This window comes from Lithobates pipiens, unplaced genomic scaffold (genome assembly GCF_037356315.1).
Source record: "Lithobates pipiens isolate NorthernLeopardFrog02 unplaced genomic scaffold, aLitPip1_a1.2 Scaffold_19, whole genome shotgun sequence".
Lineage (NCBI taxonomy): Eukaryota > Metazoa > Chordata > Amphibia > Anura > Ranidae > Lithobates > Lithobates pipiens.
Window position 1 is genome coordinate 339,131,693 of NW_027507764.1, and position 12,828 is coordinate 339,144,520.

Genomic DNA, 12,828 nt, shown 5'->3' on the forward strand with positions numbered 1-12,828 from the left:
TTCCACTGGTGCGCTCACAGTCCTCTTACCTCATAGGCATTAAAAATGCCTTGGATAGGTGCCTTAGCCATCTGTGGGGGCCCTTAGATCCATAGTACAACTGTGCAAAATGCAAAGATGAGCGTCCAGTATTTGCCGTTGACCGGAAGTAAACATCGCAATACCGGAAGTAACGTAGGTGGTGGAGGTGAACGCTTATGTACCATTTGTCTGGCCATTTTATTGCATTTATAATGTTAGCAGCCATTTTTTAAGTTTAATAAAATAGTCTGTTATTTGGGTAATATACTATTGGAGCTTATTCATCTTTACATGTGGATATTGCCAGTCTATGCAAGCACTCATTCAACACTTCTAGTGGATGCTCATCTTTGCATTTGGCACAGTTGTACTATGGATCTAAGGGCCCCCACAGATGGCTAAGGCACCTATCCAAGGCATTTTTTAATGCCTATGAGGTAAGAGTACTTTGAGCACTGTGAGTGCACCAGTGGAATTGCAATCAACATTTGGCAATGGGAATCTTGTCGGCAAGAGTACACTCACTCTCCTGGATTTCATTATTGAACTGTTTTTGCTTGACACCATTTTCTGCACTTTTGTAGCACTTTAGTCCTGTTCTGCACTGTATGGACTGTCAGCACTTTTTATTAATTGCATCAAGCACTTTATATTATATATATTTAGTCAGTTTTGATACATTTTATATGTGATTTACCTTACTACACTAATTTTCCAAGATTTTGAAGACATTTCACTTAGAGGGTATGCGCAATATCTGCGCAATTTTTATTGGAAGATAACCACTGATGTCCGTTTTGGTTTGAGGGTGGCTACAGTTCAGTGGACTTACTCTCCACAGGATGGTATACTGCCCATAAATATCTTGGAGCTTTTGGCCAGTATGCCTTTCTCTGAATTATGGTACAAGCCAGTTGTACGTTCTATCCGGAAAAGCCTCTGTAGGGAGATATATATCAACCACCAGGGCAGGAGCAGGAGTCATGCGGCTCAGGAAGGTGAACCACATTCTGTCTGGGACAGCACAAGTGCTGTCTCTCTATTGTCAGTGCATATTCCAGGTATAGAATACTGGCAGGGGGAACTCTGCAGGTGAATTTACTAGATTCCAAGTTGTACAACAAGTTGGGGCAGGTTGTATCTGGGATGAGGGACCCACTGGCAATAGGGGTAGATGCACTGGTAATTAGGGATGGCCGAACGGTTCGCCCGGCAGTCGTTTCGCAGCGAATTTCGGCTGTTCGGACTATTGCCGCCGTTCGTCCGGCGGACTTCCATGTTTACTGTGTAAAAGAACTTTGACCTATGATGACACATCCATCATGGGGTACAGGACAGCCAATTGAGACATTACAGCACATGGACACTCTGACATTCCCCCTAACTTATAAATAGACCCGATTCGGCGGCCATTTTACATTCTTTCTTCTATCACTATAGGGAGAGGTTGCTGTGTGGAGCAGGGAGAGACTGCAGTGACCCAAATCGCTAGCTATTTGGTCCACAAAAGTTCTTTTCAGGACTGGTATAGGTGTTAGGTGTAGTTCAGGATATAGGTTTGAGGCACTGCTGTGCTACTGATTTTTGCAGCAGCCTGTCTTTTGTCAGTTTAGAGAGAGGGACAGGACGCTGTGTGCTACAGGGACAGTCAGTTTAATCATTAGCTGTTACTATTAGGTCCACAAAAGTGCTATTCAAGTTATTGTTCCAGCAGCCTCTGTTTTGTCAGTTTAAATAGGGACAGGCAGGAAGCTGTGTGTGAGGCAGTGAGGGACAGTCAGTTTAATCAGTAACTGTTACTATTAGGTCCACAAAGGTTCTTTTTAGGACTGGTATGGTAATAGGCTTGTACACGTATAATCTTTCTTCCAAATATAGAAAGAATATTATACTTGACTGCTGCCCTTCTGCTGCAGTAGTCCTTTATCAGTATAGGGACTGAGGTACAGTCTGCTAATCATTCACAACCTACTTGTTCCACAAAGGTCCTTATAAGGACTGGTAAGGTATATTGTACTACAGTACATAGGGTTGAGTGAGGTACAGTCTGCTATTCCGTAAGGACTGGTATAGGTCCACAATACATAGGGTTGAGGTGCACTACTGCTGACTGCTGCTCTTCTGCTGCAGTAGTCCTTTATCAGTATAGGGACTGAGGTACAGTCTGCTAATCATTCACAACCTACTTGTTCCACAAAGGTCCTTATAAGGACTGGTAAGGTATAGGGTACTACAGTACATAGGGTTGAGTGAGGTACAGTCTGCTATTCCGTAAGGACTGGTATAGGTCCACAATATATAGGGTTGAGGTGCACTACTGCTGACTGCTGCCCTTCTGCTGCAGTAATCCTTTATCAGTATAGGGACTGAGAGTTTTGTCACAGGGTCATTTAAAAAATGACAGGCAGAGGGGTGGTAGGGGTAGGGCAGGAGCAACAGGCTTGAGCCAAAGTGGGAAGTTGCAGAAGGTGCGTTCAATTCATTTAAATGACGCACCAGACTTGGTTGAGTGGCTTACTCAGCCTTACTCTTCTGCACCCTCCTCAGCCTCTCGATCTGCACCCTCTTCTTCACTCTCTGCTATGTGCACCCCCAAAGACACTACTACCAACAACACCACCACCACCACATACCTCTTCCGCTTGAGTCACAGGAATTATTTTCCAATCCATATCAAGACATTTCTAATGCGCAGCCACTCTTGGTATTGGATCAGAAAGAGGAGGTAGCAACAACCGCCACTCAGCAGTCTGACGACAGTACCCAGATCAGCCCAAGGAGGAGGTTGGTCCCCGGTGTTGCTGCCTACTCCGAGATCTCTACTTATAGCGGTGGGGATGGTGACGTCGATGATGACATGTCTAGTGATGTCACGTGGGTGCCAACAAGAGAGGAAGAGGAGGGGAGTTCAGAGGGAGATATGGACCAGCAGATAGGGAGGAGAAGCAGGAATAACTTACATTGCACAGGAGGGACAAAGCAGACTGCAAATGTATCAGGAGCGAGTCATCGACCATGTACGGTCACATCTGGCACTCCCAGGACACCGGCACATGGCTCCGCAGTGTGGGCTTGTTTTAACGTGTCCGCTGCTGACAATAGCGTTGCCATCTGCAATCTTTGCAGTCAACGCATTAGTCGCGGTAAGCCCAACACTCACCTAGGGACGACCACCTTAAGAAGGCACATGAGCAGCCATCACCGAGCCCAGTGGGAGCAACGGAACACACAAAGCCACACTCCAGGCTCTCACCGTCCAGCCTCGTCTTCTACTTCTCCTTCTCCTCTCTCCTCACAATTGTCCTCGACTCCACCTTCCATCACGCCAAGCTCACGTTTTTCTGCAAAAAGGCAGGCTTCCGTGGGCCTAATGTTCGAGCGTAAAAAAATGATGATGCCGGATAACCCTCTTGCCCAATGGTTGACGACTGGCTTGTCAGAACTACTGCCATATAAACTGTTGCACTCGGAGGCCTTTCGCAAATGTGTGGCCATTGGAACACCACAATGGAAGGTCCCAGGAAGGAAGTATTTCTCATAGAAGGGCATCCCAGAGCTATATGGCCATGTTCAACGGCAAGTGAATGTATCTCTGGCACACAGTGTCGGTGCCAAGATACATCTGACCACAGACACGTGGTCTAGCAAACACGGGCAGGGAAGGTATATCACTTTTACTGCGCACTGGGTGAACCTTCTGACGGCCGTCAAGCATGTAACCCGTGGCACCCGTGTAGATTTGGTTTTACCGCCACGGATTGCATGCAGGTCTGGCTCTTCTCCTCCTCCTCCTACTCCATCCTCCTCCCTCTCCTCCTCGGCTGACTCCTCCTTTTCCGCTGCTAGCGTCTCTTTCGCTGCGCCGCCCAAGCTCCCCAGAACCTATTCGACATGCCAGGTGAGACGTTGCCATGCCGTGCTGTGTCTGTTGTGCCTGGAAGCCAAGAGCCACACTGGTCCGGCACTCCTTTCAGCTTTGCGTTCACAGGCAGATCAGTTGCTAACACCGCTCAATTTGACAGTTGGTAAAGTGGTGTGTGACAACGGTGCCAATCTGCTTAGCGCATTGAAACAGGGCAAAATCACGCACATGCCATGCATGGCACACGTCTTAAACTTGGTCGTGCAGCGATTCGTTGTCAAATACCCTGGGGTCCAGGACATCTTGCGGCAGGCAAGGAAATTCTCGGCCCATTTCAGAAGATCTTACATGGCCATGGCTCGCCTTGCTGACATTCAGCGGCGACACAATCTGCCGGTCAGACGTCTTATTTGCGATTGCCTGACGCGATGGAACTCAACCTTCTATATGCTTGATAGGCTGCTCCAGCAGAAACGTGCAGTTAACGTCTACCTGTATGAACTCTGCGGCAGAACAGGTTCTGGGGAGCTGGGTTTTTTTCACCGCACCAGTGGCTGCTCATGCGCGCCGCATGCAGACTTCTGCGGCCATTTGAGGAGATCACCAAACTGGTCAGTCGCAGCCATGGCGTCATCAGTGACATGGTACCTTATGCCTTCTTTATGGAGCGTGCATTGCGTCGTGTCATTGATCAAGCTGTGGAGGAGCAGGAGCGGGAAGATGAGGAAGTCGCAATGCTGGATGAATTCCCAGGGGGGGCTACTCTATCTGAGACAAGTGAACAACAGGAGTCTGAAGAGGAGTCAGAGGAGGAGGGTGCCGAGGCGGATGAGGAGGAGCAAGAAGAGCATGCTTTAAACCTTTCTGGGATCCCTGTTGTGCGTGGATGGGGAGAGGAGAATGAAGAGGACGACATTATCCTGGATAATGAGCAGGAGCCAGGCCACCACACCGCTTCCAGTTTAGTGCAAATGGGGGGCCTACATGCTCCAGTGTTTTAACAGGGACCCCCATATAAAAAGCATAAGGGTCAAGGACCAGTACTGGGTGGCAACGTACTTGGACCCCCGGTACAAACACAAAATGGTGGAAATGTTACCGCCGTCACAGAGGGCTGCCAGAATAGAGCACTTCCAGGCCTTTCTTCGCGAAATGCTGCATTCTGCTTTTGCGTGCGCTGGCAGAGCAGCAATTCCCACTCCCAGAGAAGGAGTTGCGGGTACCAATCCAACAGCGCCTGCAAGAAGAGGCCGGTTTGAAGATGTGTTGGTGACTTCTGATATGAGGTCATTCTTTCACCCGACCCATCGACAGGTGTCATCCGGATCCAGCATCAGGGAACGCCTAGACTACCAGGTGTCCAACTACATCGGGTTAACGGCCGATGTGGACTCTCTGAGGAGTGATGAACCCCTGGACTACTGGGTGGGCAGGCTTGACCTCTGGCCAGAGCTTGCCCAATTTGCAATCGAACTGTTGGCTTACCCCTCATCCAGTGTCCGTTCAGAAAGGACGTTCAGCGCAGCACGGGGGATCGTGACCGATAAGCATATTCGCCTAGCTCACGACAGTGTTAACTACCTCACATTTCTAAAAATGAATGAGGCATGGATCTCGGAGGAATTCAACACATGTGACCAGTAGACCATGTATATCTCTATAAACGATTTTTTTAATCGAGCACACATTTGGCTCACTTCCTTGTCCAAAAAAAGCACACTGTACTATATGCCCGTACCCTCCTGTTTGAAGAGGTTAAGCGGTGACATATTTCTACTGGGGCTGCTTATTATGAGGGGCTCCCACCATCCTTGTGCTGTGCTGACTTCCTCCTGGGGCTGTACCTCTGCTGTGCATATTATGAGGGGCTCCCACCATCCCTGTGTTATGCTCATTATGAGGGGCTCCCACCATCCCTGTGCTGTGCTGACTTCCTCCTGGGGCTGTACCTCTGCTGTGCATATTATGAGGGGCTCCCACCATCCCTGTGCTATGCTGACATCCTCCTGGGGCTGCTTATTATGAGGGGCTCCCACCATCCTTGTGCTGTGCTGACTTTCTCCTGGGGCTGTACCTCTGCTGTGCATATTATGAGGGGCTCCCACCATCCCTGTGCTATGCTCATTATGAGGTGCTCCCACCATCCCTGTGCTATGCTGACTTCCTCCTGGGGCTGCTTACGGTGCAGGTGTCATTGCTGTATGTCACGCTGCTGATGTCAGTGCTATATATCACGGTGCTGGTGTCAGTGCTATATATCACGGTGCTGGTGTCAGTGCTGTATATCACGGTGCAGGTGTCATTGCTGTATGTCATGCTGCTGATGTCAGTGCTCTCCATCACGGTGCTGGTGTCAGTGCTCTCCATCACGGTGCTGGTGTCAGTGCTCTCCATCACGGTGCTGGTGTCAGTGCTCTCCATCACGGTGCTGGTGTCAGTGCTCTCCATCACGGTGCTGGTGTCAGTGCTCTCCATCACGGTGCTGGTGTCAGTGCTGTATATCACGGTGCTGGTGTCAGTGCTTTATGTCACGCTGCTGATGTCAGTGCTCTCTATCATGGTGCTGGTGTCAGATGACTCTATCACGGTGCAGGTGTCATTGCTGTATGTCACGCTGCTGGTGATCATCTCCTGCACCCTCTTCTTTGCCTACTCTGACCTTCCCTCTCCTCCATTGCCTTCATGCGCTCCACAGTCCTGAATTGTCACAACAATTTCACATATAAAAAAAGAATGCTTGTAGTTGTCGATCCCAGATTCACCTCATACATGTGTTATGTCATTGGCCATGTGGTGGGACTATGTTTGCACAGCTAGTAATTATTTTGTGGCTGCAAATTTGACCTGTAGGTTTGCAAAGTTCGCCTCCCATTGAAGTCAATGGGGCCCACCGCGAACGTTACGGTTAGCGAACTATCGGCCGCGTTCACGAAACGTCCCGTCGGAAGTTCATCCATCACTACTGGTAATGACTTAGGAACCAGTTCTCCCTTATTTGGTGCTTTCCCTCTGCTTTAACTTCTGCCACATCTTTTGCGAAGAATCTGGAAGGGGGTAACACTGATAATATTGTTAGTCGAATTAGCCCAGGAGTGCTTGGTACACTGACATAGCGAGTCTTGCGGGGGTCACTCCTGGCACACTCCAACGGGACCCAATGGTCTTGAGTCCTGTACAGGGCTGGACTGGGATTAAAAACCAGCCCTGGAAATAATTTCATACCAGGCCCATAGCATTATTATACCAGCCCAACGTTGTTATTTTCTTGTTCATGAAAAGGAATACCATGCGTTTTAAAGCACATTTGAAGACCGTATTATATATAGATAAGACAGATATGAAAGCACATTGGGCTAGAAATATATATATATAACAGCAAATTTCAGTTAAAAGTAGTAAAAGTGAAGCAATTATCAAGGGGGGCACATGGGACTCTGGGAATGTGAGGAGGGAGGGGGACTCTGGTGACCAGAGACCACCTTCCACAGAAAATACACTAAGGTAAGGGGTGGTTAATATAAGGGAATACCTTTATATAAGTGCCCTGTTACATTATTGTATTCACTCCTCCCTTACATCAGTGACCTCTGCCTCAGACTGGCTTGGCGGTGCTGTCACTGACCTCTTTGGTGCACCGTGCAGGGATCAATCAGTCGGCTCCAGTTTGGCTCTGATTTTTCTATTGTCTACTCTCCACAGTCCACACATGTCTGACTTCTCCCATGGCCACCATCCCGGCGGCGCTCCCACTCTTGACTTGTCTCCAGACTCCCTCAGAGACTGCTTACTGTGCCCATCATTGCGGCCTTACTGTGCCCATCATTGCGGCCTTACTGTGCCCATCATTGCCGCCTCACTGTTCCCATCATTGCAGCCTCTCGCATGCCCATCATTGCAGCCTCTCGCATGCCCATCATTGCAGCCTCTCGCATGCCCATCATTGCAGCCTCTCGCATGCCCATCATTGCAGCCTCTCGCATGCCCACCATTGCAGCCTCTCGCATGCCCACCATTGCAGCCTCTCGCATGCCCACCATTGCAGCCTCTCGCATGCCCACCATTGCAGCCTCTCGCATGCCCACCATTGCAGCCTCACTGTGCCCACCATTGCAGCCTCACTGTGCCCTCATTGCAGCCTCACTGTGCCCTCATTGCAGCCTCACTGTGCCCTCATTGCAGCCTCACTGTGCCCTCATTGCAGCCTCACTGTGCCCTCATTGCAGCCTCACTGTGCCCATCATTGCAGCCTCACTGTGCCCTCATTGCAGCCTCACCGTGCCCGTCATTGCAGCCTCACCGTGCCCGTCATTGCAGCCTCACCGTGCCCGTCATTGCAGCCTCACCGTGCCCGTCATTGCAGCCTCACCGTGCCCGTCATTGCAGCCTCACCGTGCCCGTCATTGCAGCCTCACCGTGCCCGTCATTGCAGCCTCACCGTGCCCGTCATTGCAGCCTCACCGTGCCCGTCATTGCAGCCTCACCGTGCCCGTCATTGCAGCCTCACCGCAGCCTCACCGTGCCCGTCGTTGCAGCCTCACCGTGCCCGTCGTTGCAGCCTCACCGTGCCCGTCGTTGCAGCCTCACCGTGCCCGTCGTTGCAGCCTCACCGTGCCCGTCGTTGCAGCCTCACCGTGCCCGTCGTTGCAGCCTCACCGTGCCCGTCGTTGCAGCCTCACCGTGCCCGTCGTTGCAGCCTCACCGTGCCCTTCGTTGCAGCCTCACCGCGCCCGTCGTTGCAGCCTCACCGCGCCCGTCGTTGCCGCCTCACCGTTTCCCATCGTTGCCGCCTCACCGTTTCCCATCGTTGCCGCCTCACCGTTTCCCATCGTTGCCGCCTCACCGTTTCCCATCGTTGCCGCCTCACCGTTTCCCATCATTGCCGCCTCACCGTTTCCCATCATTGCCGCCTCACCGTTTCCCATCATTGCCGCCTCACCGTTTCCCATCATTGCCGCCTCACCGTTTTTCCCATCATTGCCGCCTCACCGTTTACCATCATTGCCGCCTCACCGTTTCCCATCATTGCCGCCTCACCGTTTCCCATCATTGCCGCCTCACTGTTCCCATCGTTTGCCGCCTCACTGTTCCCATCGTTTGCCGCCTCACTGTTCCCATCGTTTGCCGCCTCACTGTTCCCATCGTTTGCCGCCTCACTGTTCCCATCATTGTAGCCTCACGTGCCCATCATTGTAGCCTCACGTGCCCATCATTGCTGCCTCACCGTGCCCATCACTGCCGCCTTACTGTGCCCTCATTGCAGCCTCACCATCGTTGCAGCCTTACTGTGCCCATCATTGCATCTTCACAAGCCCATCATTGCCGCCTTACCATGCCCTTATTGTAGCCTCGCCATTATTGCAGCCTTACTATGCCCATCATTGCCGCTTCACTGTGCCCTCACTGCCGCTTCACTGTGCCCTCACTGCCGCTTCACTGTGCCCTAACTGCCGCTTCACTGTGCCCTCACTGCCGCTTCACTGTGCCCTCACTGCCGCTTCACTGTGCCCTCACTGCCGCCTCACCGTGCCCTCACTGCCGCCTCACCGTGCCCTCACCGTGCCCTCACTGCCGCCTCACCGTGCCCTCACTGCCGCCTCACCGTGCCCTCACGGCCGCCTCATGGTGCCATCATTGCTGCCTTACCATGCCCTCAATGCAGCCTCTCCATCATTGCAGCCTTACTGTGCCCATCATTGCAGTTTCACATGCCCATCATTGCCGCCTTACTGTGCCCTCATTGCCGCCTTACTGTGCCCTCATTGCCGCCTTACTGTGCCCTCATTGCCACCTTCGGCCGTGCGGACAAAAGTCCCGCCCTCCTCCTAGACCAGCTCATGTGATAGACATAACACTGTGTCTATCACACGAGCTGGTCTAGGAGGAGGGCGGGACATTTGTCATAGCACAAACATTTCACAGCTCCATGACACAGCAGTCTCCTGCTGTGTGTGAGAAGGAGGGGGGGGGGGGGCTCTGTGCTGCAGCCACAGCACAGCCATAGATCCAAAGCGGCCCCAGGGCAGGCAGCCTTCCGGGAAATGTCCCAGTATTCCGATAGGCCAGTCCGGTCCTGGTCCTGTATGCCAGCACTGTTGAGCCCCTGGAAGCCAGCTTCGGGAACTTCAATTACAGAAGTGGCACCCGCAGAAATATGCGAGTGGAAGATTTTCTTTTTCTTTCTCCAATAGGTAGGGGAAAGGAGATTGACCTTAAGGTAGCGTTAAGGGTCAGTGTTCGTCCCTATACATTTTTTTCCAGGGGCTGTTGTTTTTCACTCCTTGATTCATACTTCAGTCAGCATTTAATGTAGACAGTCTCGTCTGTCAGGACATTCTTGTGTCCTTGGGACTTTTTTAACCAATCGGGAGACTCAGTCCCTTATCTCGGAAGGTGGCTTCTTTGGTTGCTATCACTTAACTACGTGCAGTGTCCGAGTTGGCGGCTCTTTCATGAATGGAGCCGTTTTTGGTCTTGCATCTGTTAAGGTGATGTTGCGTCCTCATCCATTTTTTGCCTTGGATGGTGTCTAGTTTTCAATTGAATCAAGACAATGGGGGTTATTTACGAAAGGCAAATCCACTTTGCACTGCAAGTGCACTTGGAAATGCAGTCGCTGTAAATCTGAGGGGTAGATCTGAAATAAGTGGAATCTCTGCTGATTTTATCATCCAAACATGTGTAAGCTAAAATGCTGTTTTTTATGTTCCTTGCATGACCCCCTCGGATCTACAGCGACTATCTGCCAGTGTCCATCCACCAGTAGGTGGCGTATAACCCATATAGTCATTATTATGGTTGCGCTGTGTACCGTGATGTACTACAAAAAAAAGGATTTTACAGATGAGTATGTGGAAAAAATCCTATTTTTTCAAATATGTTGAAAAAGACAACAGTTTCAATAAGAAGTGCTTACTTTTTCACATGAATGTAGAAGATGCAGACTAGACCTGTATTGTACTGTGAATAAGTTTAATATTTATAGAAACAATAAGCTTTGATTCCCACCATGTCTCTTTTAATAACACTTCAGAGTTCTGAAGTGCTGTAAGATATATTGTATGTAATAGTTTTGAACTTTAAATCGTAAAAGTTTTCACATTTCCAAATCTGAATGAGGGTGCTTTAAAAGCCATTCATCATTCATACCTTTATAGATGAGATTCAGGAAAAATGAATACCGTAGTTATACAATCTCTATCATATCTTTGTATCCATTAAAAAAATTGTGTTAACCTTATCAGCAAACTTCTCTTATTTGCTACTTTTTTGTTTGTTAAATATGCCATAAATATCATTTTTACTTTAAATGTGCTTTATAAGTGATACCCACTGATCCTGCCATAAATCCAGTGAGCTTATAATAACGATACAGTGTTTTCTCAATTAGCTTTGCATAGTTTTGCATAGTTCTCTCTGCACACTACAGAACACCTCCCCCATTGTTATGGACATGGAAGGGGGGTGTTCTGTAGGCCTAACACACTTCCTGTCGTAGGGTGACAACACTGTACTTGTGATTTAGATGCATTACATTATTTAAGCATTCACATGCAAAAATATACCACCTATATTTTTTTTATTCTGTTGTATTAATAAACTGTTGTTTTTTTTTTTTAGTATTTCAATGGACGTTTCATCTCCTGATTTATTTGGTAGCATTCATGAAGAGCCTGCAATATCACCTGTGAGTATTTTTTTTTCTTTCATGCAAAACCAAACCTTTAAAGTTATTTGTAGCAAATACTGCATTCATATGAAAGTAAACATGTACTAAAGCACTAAACAATCTACCGTATATCTTTACTAGGTTATGATTTGAATTTTACCTGCACTGTTTATGCTGTTTAAAGCTGTGTTTATATTTTTTATGAATTTATTTATTCATTTATTTTACAAAAATGTGTACATTTGATTTTTTACAAAAACAGAGTAGGCTAATAGATAATAAAACGACATGCCAAGCTTAGGTATCTGCTGTTTTCCAGGTCTTTAACAGTGAGTGCCTCATGGTGCTCTTGGCATTAGAACAAAAAGCTTGTCATTAATAATAGACAGGTAGACCTATATAATTGCACATATTAAAACCTACAATCAATGTGAAAATTGTAAACTGTGAGGAATTAAACATGGGGGGAGGTGTTAATAAAACCGTAGCACACAGAATCTGGTGCAGCTGTGCATAGTAACCAATTAGCTTCTAAGTTTTATTTGTTAACGCTTAAAGTGTTACTAAACCTTGGACCCTGCATTCACTATATCTGGTCTCACACACTACACAGAACATGGAAATGTAATCGATGACATCGCTCCCGTGCATGCGCGCGGGAGCCGCCCCTATTGGCATGATCACCGTTAGCGGCATGCTCAGTGAGCCTGCGCGGCGCTGTCTACGTTGCATGCGCCGTAGACAGAGGTGCCAGTCTTTTGCAAATATCTCCTAAACCGTGTAGGTTTAGGAGATATTTCTTGCACCTACAGGTAAGCCTTAATCTAATGTAGGTAAAAGTGGTCTGTAAGGGTTTACAACCACTTTAAGCAGCTAAACCAGTAGCAATCGTGACAATGCTGTAGTGATTTCACTGCAGGAGTGCTGTCATCCTTTAACAGTAAGTTCCTATCCAGCTTTTGAAAATACTTTTTTTTTCTCTTTTTACATTTGCCAAATGAACAAGGACAGTTGATCTGAATCATTCACTTTGCAACTTATTTCTTAAAACTATTCATAGTTTTGTTAAAGTAGAACTAACGGCAAAACTTTTTTTTTTCATTATAATTTTGAAGAGAGTAAGGAAGGGTTATAGCCTCTGTCTGGTGTGTTTTTTTTTTTTTTTGCCATCTGTGTTCCATAGGTAAAATTTCCCTGCACTTCCTGTCCCATAGCCCAAAGAGAAAGTGAGGGAATCCCTGGTGGTTACCAGGGTCACCAGAACTAGTGTCCCCATTAA

General features: G+C 48.4%; 1 protein-coding gene across 1 annotated transcript in view; it reads left to right on the top strand.

Moving 5' to 3' along the window:
- Positions 1–12,828, top strand: part of EXOC2 (exocyst complex component 2) — a 316,653-nt gene that overhangs the window by 225,143 nt on the left and 78,682 nt on the right. Inside the window, exon 20 of the mRNA XM_077492106.1 lies at positions 11,501–11,567. Coding sequence (XP_077348232.1) covers positions 11,501–11,567 — 67 coding nt within the window. The remainder of the gene's footprint in view (positions 1–11,500; positions 11,568–12,828) is intronic.